This window comes from Cupressus sempervirens, chromosome 10, assembly GCF_028749045.1.
Source record: "Cupressus sempervirens isolate cs-2001-9-10 chromosome 10, ASM2874904v1, whole genome shotgun sequence".
Taxonomy (NCBI): Eukaryota; Viridiplantae; Streptophyta; class Pinopsida; order Cupressales; family Cupressaceae; genus Cupressus; species Cupressus sempervirens.
The window spans coordinates 270,060,562-270,082,980 of NC_143127.1; the positions used below are offsets into that span (position 1 = coordinate 270,060,562).

At 34.6% G+C, this 22,419-nt stretch overlaps 1 protein-coding gene across 2 annotated transcripts in view; it reads left to right on the forward strand.

Moving 5' to 3' along the window:
- The first annotated feature begins 200 nt into the window (after window positions 1-200).
- Window positions 201-22,419, forward strand: part of LOC149533686 (uncharacterized) — a 61,285-nt gene continuing 39,066 nt past the window's right edge. For both annotated transcript variants that reach the window (XM_089803244.1, XM_089803245.1), the window contains exons 1-2: window positions 201-320; window positions 579-716. In XM_089803244.1, the coding sequence (XP_089659370.1) occupies window positions 607-716 (110 nt within the window). In that variant the 5' untranslated portion in view covers window positions 201-320; window positions 579-606. The remainder of the gene's footprint in view (window positions 321-578; window positions 717-22,419) is intronic.

A 22,419-nucleotide genomic window follows, 5' to 3' on the forward strand; every position in this document is an offset into this window, starting at 1 on the left:
GGCTAAGGTTTCACATATCTCCTCCCAAAGCCGTTACGCGGCGGCAAGGTCTTCTGCGTAAACTTAGTGATCAATGAGGACGTCAATCGCCGGGAAACAGGGGAAAAACTCTTTGTCATGAGCTGACGCATGCAGTCCTTCCCGTTAACTGACGTGAAAATATATACAAACTGTGTATACACCGCAGCAGTGATCTCTTCGACTCTTCCTCCTTTCTGTTCGTGCCTTCTGTTCATAGTAAGCGATCGTGCAGAAGATTCACAGAATCGATCCTACATACATTCCAGTGAACAATTTGAATTTTTGTCAAAGCTGAGAAGGTGGGTAGTCTTCCTTTGAAAATCCTCTTATTTTCTTACAAACCTGGCATTTTGGTTGAGCTAGGGCACTCGAACATTACATTTTTAATGTTTTGATGGAGTTTTGAATTCAATTTAGTAGATCCATTCACATATTAGGCTTATTGCCTGGGTTTAGGGTCATTATTACTGTTAAACGAACATTTGATATATTTTGGGCTCTTGTAAAATGTTCGAATGTGTTGAAATACACATTGATAACTTTTATTTTAATTTCAGGGTTTAGAACGTGGTCGAGAATAATAAGATGTATTCAGATAGAGTAGTGGCAACCGGCAGGAAAAGGTCCGTAAAGGATCGCTTGGGAGGCGGTACCGATGGTTCCTCCTCTTATGCTGGTCAGAGCACTCTTAAACGGTATGTTTTTTTAATAGTTGTACCTTTTTTAATCCTTCGACAAAAGATATCAGGGTTGTTCCTAGGGTTCATTTTAGACATAATTTTATAGATTAGGGTTCAGTCGTTTGTTCTCATTACTACTGATATTCGCTTTCGGGGGCTGCACTATGTTCATTTCCAGGTATTTAATGTGTATTCGGAGTAATTTTGCTGTAGTTTCTAACTTTCTGACGCCGAAGTAAAAAGTGTACTAATTGTTGTGTTCCGAGTTTAGGTTGATGAAACATAGCATTTGACGACAATATTGGCAATTTCTTCAAACCTTTTACTTGATGATAATGCCCATAAGTGAGAATCGAAATGTTAGGCTTGAATTCACACATATTTTCAGATAGCTCAACTAAAATAAATTGAAATCAAACAAAATCAACATCTGCTTCTTGTCCAGATAATCGGTGTACAATATTTGGTCTAAAAGACCTTTTGCAAACGATTTTGGTAGAATTTATTAAAATAATATAAGCATTCAAAATTAATAAACTAGTGATAGTATGAGTCAGTAATTTTGCAATCAATGGTTTAAATTTTGGAGTAGTCAATAAACCAATGTACAAGTGTATATCTAATAGTAATATTTTTAAAGACTTAAAGGTATATAAAGTATAAACAGTTGACGGTTAGGAAAATATACACCTACAATTGTGCAAATTTATATATAGCATGTAAGTGATTTTACAAATTGCTGTTGATTGGGGTTTCCTTGTTACCAATCATGCAGATGGCTCCCGAGTGTTGATTTTTTTTTCTAAAATCGGTTATATATATTTTTTGCATCTGAAAGGGAAATGAACATAGCATAAGGACTTATTAACCCCTCCAAAACTGCTATACCTGCACATGCTGTCCATCACAGGAAAGAAAAACTACTTCTGGAGTTTTGAATCAGGATTCTACAGACATTAATTTGAATAAACACATTTAGGAAGCTTGTGATAGACAGTAAATGGAAATAACAGTTGGTGACAGACAATAAATGAAAATTGTTTGATTTCACTTGTTGTTATCAATTCAAAAATTGTGGATGGGTTTTGGGGATTAGTGTTCACATATTTGATAATGTGTAACAAATTTTATAATTTGTGTAGTTCTATGCGATAATAAGTATAACAATGTGAGTTGTGAATACTACTCAGGTAGAGTATTTGTAAGGATCTGGACTGTTCAAAAACTCATCATTTTTAGGAGAGTTTATATAAGAAGTTTCCTATAAATAGGATATGGAAATCCTATAAATATTTAACTTACTTTTAATGAAGAGGATGAATGATATTATGAATTGAGTTATTTGCTCTATTATTCTTCTTAAAATCTATAGTTTGGTATCAGGGCTAATTGTTTGCTATGCCTATACTTTAGTAATGATGAGCTAAATCTTATTCTTGTGGATTGCCTTGGTTTATATCTTAGCTATCTTTGTCAAGGCATTAGCACACATGCATCGCATGAAGCTAGAAGAAAGCTCATGGAAGTAATTTAAGCTCATACAGGGCTGTATCAGAGTTTTGGTCGAATCCCAGGAAGAGACTCAATAAATCAATGCTAATTTTTGTACTGTACTAGATGGATGCATACATAGTTAATGATGGTTTCTTGGATCACTGATATAGCAAGGGAGACTATGTTCTGATGTATGCGAAACAAATTTGAGCCCATTTCCACCAGACTCTGATGCGATGGTCACAATACTTATTTGATCGGCCACAATTCTTTGTCAAGTATTAGTTGTCTTTCTTACTGCTGTAATTGGATCCTATGTCCTTGTTGTGGTTAACTCCTTTGGCTGATGTATTTTCTAATAGATCAGAGATCCATGCTGGAAGCTTTATATTTGTGTTGTTACTGGCCCATTTTTTATGTGGAAACTTGATTACGTTACTCACCACAATATTAGCCCTCAAATTGATAGAAATCCAGAAGATGCTCACGAGTTTCTGTGTGGCCTCTACTTTTGTACTGCAAGGGGCACTCTACCAAGCAGGGGCATTCTACCAAGCAGGTATAATACTGGATATGTAGTCATAGAGGATCAGAACTGAAGGTCAGTATGCACATTAGGAAGGCAAGCAAAAAATAAATGACGTTTCTAAGTAGTCAACCTAAATTAGGTCTAAAGTTTTCTGGTGCACATGATAGTAGCTGTGGTCTACTCACAAAATGACATTCAAAAGGGCATATTCGACATCACTGAGAATATTGAGCACACTCGTGAGTCATAGCTAATCATCTCCAGGGTGATCTTGTACTTTGCATGTTTCTAGTCTTGGTTAAATTTAAGTGTATTTTGATAGCTGCACCAATTGATATATAGAAAGTCTCATTGCAACATTAGGAAATGAAGTTTCTATTGAATAGTTAGACTTATTATGTCATGAAAAGTCAAAGTTGTTTAATTCGTTAGAATGTAGGTAATGTCATCATGATCTTTGAAAATCTGAAAATCGTTTCAGTTGTAATTGGAGTGCCTAACTAGTGGTACTTGACAACTAACACTCCTAAGAAGTTCATATCAAGGGATGGAGAAGATGTATTATTTTTTCATAATTGATGAAATGAGCCTTGAAAGCCAAATTTACTAAGCAAGTAGGAAATCTGTTGGAGGGAGGAGGCAATGGAGGTTGGAGGACAATCAAGGTATTCTCATCAGTCACCAACGATGGCTCATTAACTTTGATGGCATTTTGCTTTTTAGTATGTAGCATGATAGGCTTTGCTCAGTGTTACAGGTGGCGTGAATAAGTGGAAATTTCACATTGTGGGGCTACTGGGGGGAAGGGAATAATACACAATGTTAGTAAAATAATCCAGAGCTTATAGTAAAACAGTAGTAGTATTACAAAATAAAAAATTGTAATACTAAATTATATATTGAAAAAAACGAGAAATTTATGTACTTTTTTTAAAGAAATCCATAAACTTTTCAAAGTTTATTTTAGTTTTGATTTTTTAGGAATATTTTGGTTTCATTTTTGTAAGCTATAAACTTCCAAAAAAACCAAATACTGCAAATCATTACCACAGTTTAAATAGAATACTTTAAACTTCACATTGAAAAATAAAAATAAAATGTAAGTAATTTCAATAGTTACATAACTATAGTTTACGACTATAATTAATATAATCTATTTTAAAACAACAAATAGTTGAGAGAGATCATATTTTATTTGAAGATTTGTGAAATTTATACAGCTTCGAGGATTGGAATTTTAAGATCTTGTAAATTCATTTTGAATGGAAGGAAACTTAAGACATTTTAAAATCCTTAATATAATCTTTAAACTTTGAAAAAGAAGAAGAAATAAATTAATAATATTTGAACTTTGAAAAAAAACTAAAAATCTAATGACAAACCTTTCAAAATTCTGTTCGTCATGATAGCTGAAAGTCGTCGCAAGTTGCAGGTTTGCAACAAAAAATAGTCATTGTAGGTTGCCGGTGAAAGTCATCACAGGTGAATGCCTAAAAGCTATCACAGGTGAAAGCTTCCACATGAAAGGAAAAACAACTGTTTTGGGTAAATGTAAATGCAACTGCCGCATGAAGGAAAGACACAACAATAAATGCAAAAACAAAGACAATTTTTTTGGGTTTTTTCACTGTCAAAGTCAAAAGCTAACAGGAGTCTACTTGGAGTTGATGTGGAATCACCATGTCAATAGTGGAATCGAGTGGAAACAAAATGAAAAATGTATGGATCTTTCAGATTAAAAACTTAATATGCATGCCTATAAGTGATTCACACCAGTTTCAGATTCCGAATCAACTTGTACCCGAAAATGATGCCCTCAGGGAAGAGATTCAACTACTTAGGTTTTGGTCAATGTACCGTTTTCCCTGATTTTATATTTCTGTCAAACCACATGAACAAATTGAAAGGGTCAAAACATATGAAATTGAACTTAATATATAACAGTTAAGATAGAGCACCACTTAATTACATGCTTGTTTGATGTACTTTTCTGAAATAAATGTCCAAGGAATAAAAAGATTCTTAAGGCTTTGTATGGGTTTTGAAGTGCAATTGTTACACTAACATCATATGAAATTCCTTTTTTACTTGAATTTTTTAGTAAAGGACAACATTAGGAAATGGGGATCAACTTGAGTGATAACAAGATAGATGATGACTTTCTAGGAGTTAAATCAAATATCTTTGGTGATGCTTGAAATGGATACATAGGGGAAGGTCTTGTTATAAAACTTATAGCTTGATATTTAACAATGAAGATGAGGTCTCCTTAAATAGAAAAGTACAGGACCATGTTTATAAACAAAACAACTATTAATTGAATATGAAAATTGTAACTAACTAGTACAATCAAACTCACTAAGGATGAATATTTTAAACATTACATTATTATTATAATACCCTCCCTTGATGGTCAACATGCTAACCATAGAAGTCTGCCCCCTTCTTTCCAAAAGACTTTGCGGCTTGAGCCTGCTATTGAGAGCCCCCTTGAATTTACAGCATTTCTGGAAATGACCAAAATAATCACAATCCTTTTAATCTAGTGTTGGGCAGCAAAGGTATCACTCCTTGTAGCCAAAGACAGTGATATGAAACTGAAACTATGATTTTGAGGAGAAAATGACAAACCCTTGTGAGTGCTATCGCTTGTTAGCAACTCTAGGTGCCAATCTAGAACAACAAGATACCACGATTTTTGTGAAAATAACTTCCAAAACCCTCCAATGATTTTTTTTTTCTGTGAAAAATGGAAAAAAACAGAAGACTAGTAACACCAATCATGATTTTTATTTTGGAGAAAATCTGAAAACCTAGAAACTTTTTTTGACAATAAAATAAATAAACCAAATAGGATTTTGGACGAGAAAAATTGTTGAAGATTGTAGCTGTGACAAAGATCTTTATCTTTGATTTTGCTATATGACATAATACCTTTGTATTGTGTTTACAAATGGAGAAGATATTTATGATATTATTTGAGATAATATTATATGAAGAGACATGTCATGCGAAGAGTCATGCATTCAGAAATGTGAAGAGTCTCTCATCTCAACTTATATATGTGATTGCTTAGTGTAATGTATATGGCATCAAGTTGAAAGCATTTGTACTTGAATATTTATTATCAATAAAAGAGATATTTTTCTGGTGTGGCTGGGTTTTTCCTTTCAAATTGAAGTGTTTACCTAGGATAATCGCGTGTCCTTTGTGCTATTATGGTCAGTTTTTTCTTATTGTTGTTTATCATTATTTTTTGGGAAAACGTTAACATGGTATCAAAGCCAGATTATAAACCAAGATTGGATCTTTAGATTCTTCAAGTTTTATGATGTCTAATGACTGTCATCACAATTATTTTCTTATTTTTATTGAGCTATCGTGGAAAAGTATATGTCGTTAGTTAATTTTCGTGCCTTGTATTGAGTGATTATGTTGTGGTCGTATTCCTTCTTCATCCATCTTTATTGTTTCATATCAAAGATTCAATAATAGTCACAGTGGGGGTGACTGTTCTCCAGTTCGCGATTCTGACATCGCACATTTTGGAGCTTTTCTTATTCTTGATCTGACATTGTTCGAGGTATTTAGTGTCATTGGATGCCTTATTGAAGGTTTTGTTCTATCCTTAGTGGCTACTATTTGAACTTCTTCTTGACTTCTCTTCTTTAATTTGTCAAGTTTCTTTGGGCACTTCATCTTTTGTCATTGATTATAATTATGATGGCATTATTTTTACCTTTGTGCACTGCTAACTGGACTCATCAGCTCTGAATAGAGTCCTCTCATATGTTTAAGCTGTCATTTTATGTATGAACAACCTTCCTTCGTTCTTAATCATAAGTGTTAGTTGCCTTGGCTCAAATTGTATGCTGTGAAATTTGTATTTCATTTATGTCATATTCTACGGAGTTTGTAGTGGACAAAGCCTTTGTCGCTTCTATGGAAGATTCATCACTGGTTCTCAATAATGATTGGGCTCTTCATTTTTAAGGCAAGAGATTGAAAGCAAAGTTTACATCTTCCAAAAGATTAAATCAATGGGTAGGAATGAAAGTGAATTGGAAATTTGCTTTGATTTTGCAGAAGTGGCAAATGAAATGAAGGAGATAAAACATGAAAGAAGAAGAAGGTGTTGTGTAGATATGTGAAGAAGAATTGATCGTATAGAATGTATTTCAGTGAATTCTAGGCTATCTATTGTTGGACTACAATGACCATGGAAATTGTGGGCGAACACTCCTATAGAGACGAAATAGATGGTGATCCCATTGGGCATCCTCTGCACTCCACAGTGTGCCACTTCTCTTATATGATCTTCTTCGCTGTAGTTCCTACCATGCTATCCTCAACACTTAATATTGCATCATCTACCATGCTAGGTTCTAGAGATTGGCCTTGTGTAATATCTCACAAGAGTTGCCCCATTCGTGTAGAAAATAGTCTATAAAAGCTATATTGATGGGATAGAAGGGTTAAACTATAGGTATGATTTAACTCTCTATCTTGACACTCGTTTCTCCTTAATTCTTATTTTCGTAAGATGTGGAGAATATTTTATTTAGTGCAACTGAGAAAGATAGAATGACTTGTTTAGTGGACGTGTTTTTCTGTTGGAAATTATTTCCATTGAATAATCATAATTTTTATTAGATTTGAGGAGTATGGGAATCACCAGTGGCTTGCTGCTATATATTTTATCATTATTTATTCTTATAAAGGTTGAATATTAGTACTTGTAGATGTGAGAGGTACATAGGAAAATCTATTAGACAAGTATGGTTCATATCTGAACATTTTGTTGTCAATCAAATCATCATTATACTAACAATCTGTATTTGCTGCATTGTAATATTCAACTTATGTTTTGTGTGCCACCAAGTTTGATATTGTTGTGAGTATCTTTTCAATTCAAATTTAGATCAAACCTGAATATTTCATTTTTCATTCGAATAAGTTTAAACTACAAAGAGATAAGTATTTTATACACTTGAGTACGAATCATGGTTAATTGGAATGTGAGTTGCGTATGCCTTTTGTGTTGATCTCCATATATTTCTCTTCATGATGGGTTGATTTATTAATCTCTCTTGGTTGCAGGGTGCAACAAGAAGCAATGACATGAGGTGAAATTATGAACATGAGGATGTTGCTTTGATGAAATGATATTCAGAGGGACATTTCGTCAACTATCCTATTGTGGTGATCAAAGTTGTCCCTGTTGAGAGGGAGTCTTTGCGCAATCTCAACTATTCTTTTACATGTTGTTAATGAGTTCTTCTCTGAGAGGGAGAAGTTCGAGATGCAATCCCTTGTTAATGAGTTCTCTATGAGAGAAGTTCGAGGTGAAACCCCCTGTTCCACCCTCTGCATTGAGGCATCCTAAAAATACATTCTTCTTGGGGAGAAGTCCTAGATGAAAGCCCTTGTTCCATCCTTTTTGATAAGGCATGGTGTAAGTCATGTCCATGGCTCCATGCTACTATGGTGAATTGCGTTATTCTGATATAAGATGTTTTAATGAGAATCTATGGGATGAGAATTTATCATTGACATCTTTGGGTTGCAACTATGTGTGCCTACAATATTGAAGATCTCTCTCTTGCTAAGAGGGAGTGTCGAAGATTGTAGCTGCAATAGAGATCTTTATCTTTGATTTGCTATATGACATAATCCCTATGTTGTGTTTATAGCTGGAGAAGATATTTATGATAATATGTGAGATAATATTATATGAAGAGACCTGTCATGCAAAGAGTCGTGCATTTGGAAATATGAAGAGTCTCTTATCTCAATTTATATATGTGATTTCTTAGTGTAATGTATATGACATCAAGTGGAAAGCATTTGCAATATTTATTATCAATAAAAGAGATATTTTCGTGGTGTGGATAGGTTTCCCCCTTCAAGTTGAAGGGTTTTCCTAGGGTAACCTCTTGCTTCCTTTGTGTATTTTTGTTCTAGATTTCTTATTGTTTATCATTATTTTCTAGGCAAACATTAACAAACATTAATTAGAACTGAACACTGAAACATCAGTGAGTAGAAAAAAAATTGAGACATGAATCAGCTTACAAAACTTTGTCTTCTATAGAAAATGACAAAACTCTTTTACAGATCAATTTTTGAGGCACAAAATTGTATGAAACTCAATATTTATTTATATGGACGGAATTATAAAACTCTTCCAAAACCTTTTAAGGAAAAAACAATGAAAACCTACAGTATAATTTTGAAGACAAAATTTGTAAGCTCACCAACGAATTTTCTAAGGACAAAAAATAGAAAATGAGTCACGATAATGTTTTTTGGAAAGAAATTAGAAAACCCACCAACATGATTTTTTGAGGTTTTGGTGTAATTACATATTGCTAATTACACTTTTTTTTTTGTATTGAACAAGGCGAGTTTTGAACTTAGTTGTCATGTAGATGTATAAGAGTCTGCACTTCATTTTAGCCCATGGTGTAGGAGAAATTCTCTTGCACATAATTGTTGTCTCACACCTTGTTGTTTGGGAGCTCCACCTTTGTGTTCTTATCCTCTCATTGTTGCACATACTTTCATGCACAATGGATGATAGTCTACCTTTGATGGAAATGAGCTTTGTTGTTATGCTTATCACTTGCATCACTCCTAGTTATCTTGGGGCACACCTACATTGTATTACAATTTGATTGGGACATCTAATTATCCCATTATTGTATTATTGATCATCATTGAATCAAGTCAATTGAGGATCATATCATTTGTCTCTCTTGTGCTATCAATTGAGCTTCTAGATCTTGGCATTTTTATTCTTTTCCTTAGGCAAATTCCTACATGGTATCAGAGCTAAAGGAGCATTTATTGGTTAGCCATTGGATAGCATATTTGCTTCACATTTTGGAAGGCCACGATTAAGATCCAGAGAATAAGTAGTTATTGCGAGCACCTAGAGCAAGTTTTGACCTTGCCATTGTGTTCGGGTGGCTGCTTCTAAGAACTTTGACTATAAATTTGCCTATATTTGGTGAAAGTTAAAATCGATGCAAATTTCTTTTGCAAACTAGAGGTGGAAGTCCGATTTGCTATTTGGTATGAATTTTGGAAATTGATTTCATTAATTGTTGGATCTAATTGATTTTTGCCAATTTATTTTTTCAAAAATATTCTACAAAATATTGGGACAAGCTCTTTGTTTTTAGTTGGTTTTTTCAGTGAGCAGTCACTTCCACCCTTAGGCAAATCACTCAAATATCGATGCACTGTACTCAACAGCTTATTGCTTGCATTGTTGCTTGAAGCGCATGATATTATTAATGCACAAGTTCTTGAATACATGAAATGTGGGATAATTGAACCCCACATTACCCTCCTTTTACACAACTCCTCTACGACATCAACATCGAGCCCAAAGAGCTCCATTTCTTTAGCCAAGCAGATCTCTCTGTTAGTGCACCATTCACGTGAACTATAGAGAATCGAGATTTGCTCAACATCTAAACTAGTACAGGAACAAACATTTGGTCCTCCTATATCAACAAATCTGAAAGGGACTTTCCACTCGGTCCTCAACAATAAGATCTTAGGGCTTCTTCCCATAGAAACTTGTCTTCAACCTATGAGATTGCAACATAGTTGGTGAACAAACATTTTTTGGAGGTTGAAGGATCCACATTTGGGTAGATCGATAGTCACCATATGAGCTCATCAACACAACCAATCCTTTGGCTCGTACACCCGACTCATACCCTTGATCACACTTTCTCGATGGTACAAGATCTGCCAAATAAATCACTCCCCTTTGCGATCTCAATGACAACTCATCAGACCTGATTCAAATTGGGTGATCCAATTGCTCATTACATTCACAATGATTTGGCGAGGCAAACATCACAAATCTAGAGAGTCACATTGAGTTGTTCAAGTGGCATTTTTGATCGCCAAGTCCACACACAAAGTGCCACCCATGCAAAATATATATTTTCCAAGAAAATTGCATTTATCGCAGGTTTATGATGTTAAATTTGACGACCTTGTTGTCATCAGGCATGTTTTCTGTTTTGATTTGATGGGCAAGAGGACGTCAATTTCTATACAATGCTTTGATCATCATACAGTGGTATTGAATTTGACAATCTTTAGGCTGTCACAACTGGGCTTTTTATTTTGCATCGACATCTATTTGACTGTCAAATTTAAATATGTTATGTTGAAGTCAACAGGTGCTTGCACATCCGACCCTTCACCATAAACATTTTTGATTTGACCATTCCAACTCTGGGAGGCCATTTCTTGGTCATCAAGGCTCCAAATTGAGATTTTTTTTTGATTGCAGCTAGAATCTCCTAAACTTTCCATTGGCACAACTATTTTTTGGTTTTCCTAGACATATTTTATTGAATTGATAGATTTTGGTGATTGCATTTGTCTTATCTTGTTTTTTGCAACTTCAGAGGCTTTGTTTGGTCTTATACATTTTTAGGTGCATTTTTTTTTGAAAGTGCATGATTTTTCATCTATAGTATAGACTTGGTTCCTATTTGGAGCATTTCCAAGTGGACATTGTACTTTCAACATTTGGTCTATATTGGCCTAATTTTGCACTTGTAATTGATTAGATCCTTGAGTGATCTTGTGTCGTATATTTTTGAGTTTGCTATATAGCCTCTATTTTTTTTGTTGTAATCATCAAAATCAGAAGTCCACTTTGGTCCATTTTTGACAAGTAAAAATTGTGCACGCACTAAGTATAAAGTGCCAAAACATCTATTTTGCAAGGAGGGGGTGGTCGCTTGAGTGGTTTTCCTTCTCTTCGTCTTGTGTTCTTTCATTTTGCATCTTGGGCTCTCCTAAATTTCCACTTCTAACTCCACATAATTATGCTACATGGAAAATTGATGCATGGAGTAAGCTAACAGAATAATGATGTGTTGATTATATTGATGGAACTATTGATGCACCCTCTGATCTTTATAATCTAAACAAACGACAAAAGGAAAATAAAAAAGGTTGTTGGCATTTTGAGGCAATATGCACAAAAGAGCTTTTTTTCATATTGATGGTTGTAAGTTGTAACATAGTAAAAAAAGCTTGGGAAAAACTTAGCAGTTTGCATTGGTAGGTTGACAAATCTAGGGATTTTCAACTTGATAGAGATCTCATCCTTTTGGATCCCAAAGACTTTGATACAATCCAAGATTATGTAGCCAAATATATAGAACTTAGAGCTAAACTCAAGGATTGTGGCATGGACAAATCATATGAGAGCTTTATTGAAAATTTGTCGCATCTTCTTCCATCTGAGTATTCATCATTTGTTTCTAGCTTCAAAACTCACAAAGTTGACTATGGGTCTGTCATACACCATGCTTTCATTTGATGTCTTCATAGAGATGTTGATGGTAGAACAAACAAAATTGATAGGCATGGGAATTTACAAGTCCTCAAAGTCTAAAGTATTGGTGGGTAATAAAGGAATCAAAGAAAAGGGTCTAACAAAAAGCAGAGACCATGGCAACAAAAGTCACAACAAGAGATTGAATAGTCAACCTTCTCACCACAAGACAATTCCAACAATAAGGGACAATCATCCAAGAAGGAGCTGCTTACTTGTGCATATTGCAAGAAAAATAGACATGAAGAACATCATTGCTACAAGGAGGAAATAGATAAACTCAAGAATCTTCTTACAAAGGATCAAATAAGTCTACATTTAAGAATGACTACTTTATTCTCTTCTTCACATACAAATTTGATAAAGGCAAGGATGACAAGGGCAAAGGTCAAGCATTAGTTGCTACTTCAAGTCACGATTCAGGGAGATTTCTTCTTGATTAAGGGGCTTCTCATCATATGACATCTTTACAGTCTATGTTTTCATCATTTGATCCTTGTCATACTGCACCTATTTTGATGGGCAATCATACTTACATGAATGTGGTTGGGAAAGGAACTATTGATAAGGGGGAGGGATACTTCAAAGATGTCTGTACCTCATCTAACTCATGACCTTCTTTCCATTTGTTAGCTCACTAATGGGGAACAAGGAGGATTGTGGAATTCACATCTGATTCATTTTTTATCAGAGACTTGGGGACTAAAGAGATCCTTGCTATAGGGGTGGTTGATCATGCATCTCAGCTGTACTACTTCTCCAACTGTGCTCATTGATGATAGTGATTCTTCAACAGATTTTGATTACACTTCTAGTGTTGATTCAGATTTCGAGGAGAACTTTGTACTTGAACTCGGGTATTCTCATATGTGATCAAGTTCTTAAACCATCCATGTCTTCTCTTCCTATTAACATTACATCTACTATTGTTTTTGATGATGCTTGCATTCACACAACCATCAGTTGCATTTGTAGAGTCCTATATTTCAGATGTGGCAAACATTATTGATTACATTCAGCTTTTCTTTGGTGAAGCTGATCCTTCTTCAGTTGTTACGAGGGAGCATGTTGACCCTCATCTTCATTCTCTACTTGGTCATTCTTTCAAGGTTGACATGATGGTGGATACTTTGATACAATAGTTGGAAGAGGTCACATTCTCTTCAGAGGAGACACTTGAGTCTTTGATGCAAGTTCTACATCCATCCCAAGTTGATCTTGACTTGTCTTTTTTAGTAGAGTGGCATAGTACACATGATTTGGAGGAGGTGCCTTTTAGTATTGACACGAGGACACTTGAGCAGGTTTCAGAGATTCCATACTTTTTGAGGTTTCTTCCTACAAATTGGGGAGGCTTTATCAACACACCTTTAGTTTTGTTTCTTCCTAAGGGGAGGAATGTTGTTCTACATTCTAAATTCTATCTGAGGAACTTGGGCAGAATTTGGAGTGAATTTTGAAGAGATTGCTGCCCAATGGTCGACCCTGTGTTGAATTTGGAGTGAATTTTGAAAATTTTTCTGCCCAATGACTGAACCCGGGTTGAATTTGGAGTAAATTTTGAAGAATTTGCTGCCCAACGATCGAGCCTGGGCTGAAATTTGGGCCGATTTGAAACAATTTTCTTTATTGTTTAAAAGATTTTTTTGTTGTCGAATTTGGTTTATTTGATTGTCCCCACCCTAAAAGTGACCACTAAAAAAGCAATAAATGATGCTTTATATGTCATTTATGCATTTGTGACTGAAAATAAAAACTTGCTTATAGAGGAAATCCAAATTGACGATTATAGAGGAAGTTGTTTAAAAAAGAAATGATATTTTTGAATCCAGGGCTTAAAATTTGAATCTTAACTTTTGATCTAGCCAGGTTAGAAATCTTCTAACTAATACAAAACTAGTATTTCCCCTTAAGGAGGTGCAACAGTTAAGTCGATAGTAAAATATAGTTAAGTAATAAAGATAATCATTTACAATGTAAATAAATTGATTTCTATTTTTGAAGATGATTTTTCATTCATTGAATTCAATTTATGGGCCATGCTATGAAAGATGTTTATACCTTGTACTATCCTTATATTTTAGCACATTTGCATTTGAATTTACTAATTATTATCCTATTTAAATTTCAATTTGTAGTAGCAATATTTTATTTTATTTAATCAAAGCAATATTTTATTTTAGATAAATGTAATCTAATATAATATAGAAATCATATTCAAATTGAGTTGGGAAGGAGATTTACTCTGAATTATCTATTCTTCCACATTTGCAAAGCATATCTATTAGGGTGGATCTAGCAACAACATTTGAAAATTTAATTTAAAATTTTAATTTGTAAAAGAAAATTATTATATGGAGAAGGCACATTTTATTTGTAGTCATTTAAAATATATATATTTTTAATTTTAGTTGTTCCACTTATATTGTTAAAAATTTTATTAATGAAAATAATTGTACACTGTTCAAAATAACCATTTATTAGGATGATGAAAAAGTTAGCCTCCGACCTTATATTATAATGTCAACTTAATTTAGAATTATTCTAATTTTTACTATTTTTCCCATTAATTATTTTTGCCTTTTCATTTCACCATATATTCAAAATATCTTTTTATTCTCAAACCTTTTTTTCAGAAATATATTAAACAAAACAACAAAACAAAATTGTTTTATAACCATATATATATCTATATAAATTATATATATATATAAAATATAAATCTTTAGAAGTATATTATACTAGTAAATTGAACATATACGAAGTTTTAAAAAATATATATCACAACAAATTATGAATATTAAAAAATAATATGATAAAGTAAAAGAATTCATACATATGAAATTAATAAAAATATTTAAAAAAATACTTATGCCTCAATTGAAAAACAAATTCGAAAACGTGGGCAAATATTTTAATTTTTGTAAACTCTCACAAACTTTTTGTCTACCAATTTTATTTATTAATCTCCGACAAACGATCACCAACATCCATTGCCAATTCGTATCGGTCGAGTTTTTTGCTCTGCAAGTAACCAATTTTCTCCCCAACTCCTTAAAATGTCTGTACTCCTATGCCAAAACTGCTCATCCATTGCGTTTCAACGCTTGCCTGATTTCAAGATCAAGATCAAAGTTTTAGGGTTTGGGACAAAGTAGAATGAGTAGCAACTAACAATGAATGGCATTACCTTTGGAGGCATGCAATCGGCTTTTTGTGAAGTTGCAGAAAAATAGAGCTTCTACAAAATATATGGGTTCGTTTTTTCTCCAAAGGCTCTAAAAGTTCTTGCACAACCTTAGATGTGCTAACTCTGGCATTAGAGCTTATAGTTAAACTATTCACTAAGAACAGAGAAGTTAATCCATTAATAAATTCAAATGTTACATATAAAAAGGCAAACGACTATAAAAACCATCCATCGCCACAAAACAATATTTCTATCTTATGAGTAAACTCAACAATCTTAACATAGAAATCGCTTATATGCAGAGTATGATTAATCTGAGTTCCGCCAGTTTCCAAGAAGAATATGTTCTTGCCCAAATAGGTGTTTTGTAATGTAATGTAAACTTCATATGGTGTTTCCTTTGTCTTCGCCATTTCCTCACCCCCCAAAAATGGTACTTTAATAGTAACCATTCCCTTCACCGCCACCAAGCTTCGATCCATGTCGGCAATCTGCAGTCCAACGAGGTAAAGGATGTTCGCTCTAGCACTATCTTCAGCAGAAAAACCACGGTTAAAATCCATGACATATGACGAAAGCCACTCCTTTGGCGACTCTGTATGCTCTGCAGCGTGTTTTCCATGTTCTTTGTACAATCATCATAGGCTGTCCAAAGCTAGTGCTCGGACACCAGCCTATAATTCGACTCAACTATTATGTCGGTAGTTTAGCACAATAAGCAGGTTTCGGCTTTGACTATCCGAGTGCAAATGCTTGTTCCCGGATTCATAATGACGTCGTTGGATGCAACATCATCTATTTTCTCTTTGAACAGAAAATATATTTTCACGACATAAGAGCAATTGAAACCAACAAGAGGTCATTCCCACATAAAATAGCCAATTGGCTAATAAAAATTCAGACAAGTGCACTTATCTTTTGACAATTCCTTTCATTCTCAAAGAGTCCCCTTGATATGGAAATATGTCCCGTGCTTATGACCAAGCAAGTGTATCATGTTGAATGTATTATGCAATTAATATCTTATTGAACTAAAACATAGATATGGTAGTTTATTTTTCTATGTTGCGTTACTATTAGTAGAGTGGTGTATGAACTTATTTGTTGTTGTATACACACACATATTTAAAAAATAAAACATATGTTTCTGTACAGATGAACCCAAGACGAATCCAAACCCAAACTATTAAAAATATGGACAAATATTGAACCTGAATCTCAAGATGGAAGTCTCCTTAAATAGAAATTTCAAGAGGATACATCTAAATAAAACAATCATTAACTGAATATGAAAATAGAAACTAATTAATAAAACTGCACTCACTAATGATGACCATTATAAACATTACATTATTATCTTAATAGGTCTATACTTTGACCTATAGTCGTGGGAGTGGGATGCATTTTTTATTTCACAGCTCAAGTGTTTAGTTCTTGTGGTATCAATTGAGAATTATTTCTTCTTGTTGGTGAAAAACTTAAAGATGTTTTTGAGTGCATTTGGATAAAATCGTATAAGCTGTTTTGCATCAAGGATGTGGCAAAATATAGGACTAGGATTGCAAAACATAATCATGTAAGAGAGAGGAAATGAAGCCGTGAAAAACAAGACAACTATTGATGTACAAAAGAAACAATTAGAAAAAGTATTTTGAGCATATTTGCAGCTCAGATGTATTCTTGAGCTATATTTAGTAAATTTGACTAAGGTTGTCAATTTACTTTAAATAATTAAATGAGCATCTTATTATTGAAGTAATATTTTTATTGTAGCTTATAATTGTCACTTAAGTTTTCATTTAGTTCTCGATGCTTTCCATTATTGGATATATCTTCTACAATCACCAATTTATTGGTTATTTCATTTATTTTATTGTATTAGAGTAGACACATTTATTTATCTAATTATTTTAATAATAAAATTTGTGGAAATTATTTTAGAAGTTTTTTGAACAATATTTTGATAAAAGTAAGGGATTAATATTTGCTTAAATTTGCACATTTTTTTGAAGGGTTTTTTTATTGATTTTTTAGATAAAATCAATGGTTTTTTCTATAAGAGTCTTAGAATTTTCTTGTGAACAAATTATGCCTTTTCTTTTGCTAAGCACATGATTTTTTTCGTCAAGATTCATAAGCTAAGTTGTCAGTTTGGGTTTGAAGAACAATTTTTCCGGTACGACAAAATTATGAAATGGGGTTTGGGTTCTTTGGTATAAAACATGTAAAAATTATATATGTATGTATGCATCCTTGAAGTGAATTAAAATTAGAATGTCACATGGTATTAGAAAAACCATAGTTCAAAATCTCATTCTTGGCCACTTATCAACAAGGCAAAAGAATGTTTTCTCGGCAAATATCGGAGAGAAATCAGCAACGTCTCGGGAAAATATCAGGAATTTTAAAACTGGCTTAAATTTAAATTTAAATTCAAATTTTGAACAAAATTCAATAAGTAGATGCATGTAATGAGTCAGCAAATGAGTAAACAAACCAAAAAAGCTGATCTAGATATAGATAAATGTAATAACATTATAAGTAACAAAACTACATCCTCACATGGAATGTTGATGTAGTTAGAGACTCTAAACTCCAAAGCAAACTACAAATACCGAAATGTCTTTGTAAAAAGATAAGCAAATGCAAATGTCAAGTTCAATATGAAGCTAGTCTACATCTTCCTCTTCCCCTTTCTAGTAGTTCTAGTAAAAACTATGGGTGAAGGAGGGGTTCTAGCGGCTCTAGTCGTAGCAGTTGTCTGTGGTGGTGTTGGTGCTGGCCCTGGCAATGACTCCTCATCCCTTGAATCCCCACTATCACTGGACTCCCTGTTAGTGTCCTCACTCTGGTTGCCCTCCTCCTGAATGTTGTCCAGTCCCGCTGCAAAACCCCCCTCCTCCATATCCTACCTCTCCAACTCGTATATGTCATCCTCGGTGAACAATGAGGGCTGCTCCTGTGTTGTCCAATCACCAAAAGGATATATGTCATCCAGATCAAGTGGCTCAGTTGGTAATGACTACCTTTCTTATGCGCAACTTAAGGTTAAATTGCACAAAGACAAGGTCACTCAGGCATTTCTATGCCAACTTATTACTCTTCTTTGTGTGAATGGATTTAAATAAGCTCTGACACACTCACAACTGGATGAGCTACATGGCTGACATAAGATGCAAAGAGCAAGTTTTTTTAGATTTGGGACATCTCCACCTCAATTTCACCACTAAGCATCTGCAAGATAAATATTAAAGAGTAAGAAAACAAGGTGAGGACAAGTTTTTGTAGCTTAGTATTTATCTACTTATCTAGTATTTATCTAATTCCAAATATTGTAGCTAGGGTTTGAGTGTGTCTGCCTCTCTTTGCCGGCTGAGGAGAATAGTTTGCTTGTTGCATTTTGATACACTTCCATCTCGGCCACAATGAGATCTCTCACCACAATGTTAGGTATCATCCTTTGCATGCATTGACTGAAGCCCTCCATGACCTCTCTATTGGGATTCACGTATGATTGAGAGAAGCAGTAACAAGGGTTGAGGAAATAGCCCGCAACATGAATGGTTTGAAGGAGCTGATTGCTCCACCTCCTATCAATAATATCCCATATGCCTGAAATTTCAGGCTGCCCCCCCTCTATTTATTTCTTACAACCTCTTTGGCCCTATCAATGGCCCCATCAAGGGACCCCATCGGGGTTTGCTTCCCATCTACCAAGTGTAAAATTCTAACCAAGGGCTTCACCACCTACAATTGAAACGTAGAACACAAAAATTAATCAAAGAGTAGGGTTATAAATTAATAATGAAAGACTTGATTAATAAGTTCAAAAAAAATTAAATATTGAACTTTTGAAGTTTCCAAGTTACCTCCACAATTTCTGTAGCTTGATAAAAAAATAGGATGCCATCCATTGGCCTTCTTTGAATAACTTGACTCGAGCCATTTTGGACACACAAACATCTACCTCAAAGGATTCATATGAAGAACACTTTGCAATGTCAAAAAGATCGTTGCAAATCTTGTGACTATGTGTCTAACCAACTCCTTCTCTTTGGTGAAGTCTATCATCAAGCAAAGGACCTAGGGGTGATTGTAGATATATTCTGTTATCTTCCTTGCTTCTTCTACAATTGGTTCCACCCAATCCAATTTCCCTAGATCCTTCGAAAGAAGGTCAATAACATGCGCTGCACAAGGAGACCAAAAGAGTGTGCCATGCTTTTCTTGTAAGATCCTATCCACTGCCACATATGCTGCTGCATTGTTGGTTATGATTTGCGCCACATTTTCAGTCCCAACCTCCATTAGAACATTCTCTAATATTAGAGCCAAAATCTGAGCCGTCTTTACCTTGTCTGAGGCATCCATGGATATAAGAAAGACCACTTGATCCTTGCAAGAAACCAAAAAGTGGATGATGGTATGTTTTCTTGCATCCATCTATCCATCTGAAAGTATGGTGTAGCCATACTGTTTCTATTGTAATTTTTTCTCTTCAACCACATCGTTACCCCTAGAAACAACATCTTTTAGCAATCTACAAGCACAAAATGATATTAAGTACACAACTTTGATTAAAATAAATTTACTTTCAACAAAAATAAGTAAATTATAAAACTGCAAAAGTATTTAAGTTGGAAACAAGTAAACTAATCTCCCACTGCAGTCTGCAGGAGAAGACGACATGTAGCCCTTTACCGCTACTGTAGAACCAGTCACAAAATTTAGAGAGTCTGGACTTGCTGCAATATTAAAGGGAGGTTAAAAAACCAAAAATTAACACATTGAATGTCAAGTTGTTGATGCACATCACGGTTCCATCCAGTACCCTTTAGTGATGGTTGTGCTCTAGGTGTGTTTCTATGCACAAAATAACCATCAATAGAAGAGTTTTGTAGTCTACTAGAACTAGTGGATGTGTCAGACCTTAAGGGCCTGCCATGGGTAGGTGCGACTCGTGTGCAGATCTGTGGGCCACGAAGAGAGCCCACTATCCCCTCAAGTGCCTCCTTCATCATCAAGGGCAACTGGGATACCTAGTCACAACCCACATCATTCTATTATGAATCATGATGATTGCTTTAGCACAATCAAATTAATAATGATGATTAGAAAACAATAAATAATTCTTAAGGAAACATACCTTGGAATTCGTAAATGGATGTCCTCATGGCCTATTTGGCCCTTTCCCTTTTCAACTTCTCTTCTTGGGCACTGAGCAAAGCAATCATCTCTCTTTTTATTTCCTCTGTAGTGTTATCACAAATCCTTGTGTCACGCTTTTGTATACCAGCAAGGTCGTACTTCAAACAAGATATGCCTACATGAATTTATCTTTCGCATTTTATGCACATGACACTATTATACTCCGTTCCTTCAAAGCCATATTTCCATGCAAAGTCTCTAGCCCCTTTAGGGGCCGTTTGGATCGTGGATTTGAGGTGGAATTAGAATTCCGTATTCTAAAAACTTTTCAATCCACTGTTTGGGTGTGCAAAACACGAATTAGAATTTGATAAAAATGGGATTCCGTATCCTCATTTATACTCCATTTCGTGGATTTCGTCTTCCATCAAAATACTTGGAATTGACGATAAACCCATTTTAATTCCCATTTTTATTAAAATGGGCATACGATATTTGTTGAAAGCGATAATTTTTCGCATCCGCCAAGAGCTATTTTATTTCCCGCTCAAAAGTATCTGTTGCCATTGCTCGGTTTGCTCGACCAGGTATGTGTTTGCATTTTTGCGTTGAGGCTTCTACTTCTCCATTTCTCTTCACGTTGCAGAGGTTTACAGCAGAGGTGAGGATGCAAGTTAGTTTGATTGCAATCTTCATCAGCGGGTAGGGCTTTCTTGGCGGGTTCCATACCATTTCTTTGCAAACTTGAACCCTTCTTTTCTGGAAATGGTGACAAATCTGGGTGAGCTGCCATGAATTTATCCTCCTTCCATAGTTGATTTGAATTTCAAATGTCTTTAAACGAAAAAGCGGTTCGATTTAATTGAGCATTACTGTAATGACAATGTTTTCCAACAGCTAGAACTGGGACTGGTTGCAGAGTACGTTAGATGGGCTTTCTTATATATGATTTAAATTTCCTAAATCTTGTTGTGGGCGGAACTATAAAACACACAAAAACTTTCAACCCATGTGTACAATGAGGGGTATGAGACAGCTTTGAGAAATGTCCCAAATTTTCTAATACCCATTCCATACATTTTATGAGGTTTATTGAGACAGAGACCTGCCAAGTTTTTGAGAAGCCTCAGTCTTCATTGTCGTCTAAATTGGCGAACCAAACGGGCCCAAATCAAATTCCCAAAACTGAAACCTGGATTTCAAGTTCTAGAATCCCAAATCAAGGATTCCGGATGCCAATTCTGAAATCATATTCCAGCAACCAAACGGACCCTTAGGGCGCTGCCTATGAATCCAGATGGACATGTTATGTGGACACTAACAGATGCTGCAGCTGACCAGTTGTAGAGGAAGCCATATTTGCCATTTAACGTAAAATCAACGTACACATACAAATTAAGCCACAAATTTAATAAACATATTTAGGAACAAACGATATTAGATTAAAACTTCAAATAAGTTAAAACACAAGCTGAAATTTCAAAGAATAAAACAAAAAATATATTAGGTTATGAAATTATTTAGAAAATAATGATTTTGTTTGTAAAATTTGCAAAACTGTGGTGTTAGATTTTTGTCATAGCACTCCAAAACGTTAGAGAACATTAGAAATAGTATTCCTAGAGTCTTAATTAAATTAGATGCAAATTATGCAAGTCTGGCAAGGCAAGATGATTTTTAACTCAAAAGATCAAAAAATTAAGAAACTTACTTGTGAATCCGGATTTGCTTGAATCCAGATTTGCTTTGAGTCCACTCCTAATACAATGGAAATCGCTTTGAATCACTGTCAAACACTTAGTTTCTCCTCCTAAACCCTTCTCCTCCACCCAAGAAGCTAAATGCTGCAAAAAACACAGTGGACTGCTGTTTTTCTGGGTGTGGGTATTTACTGGCATTCAGCCCACGATAACTTATGAATTTCTCGCGAAGAAGTTGCGAGATATTGCCGATAATTGGCTAACTTTGCACTGAGATT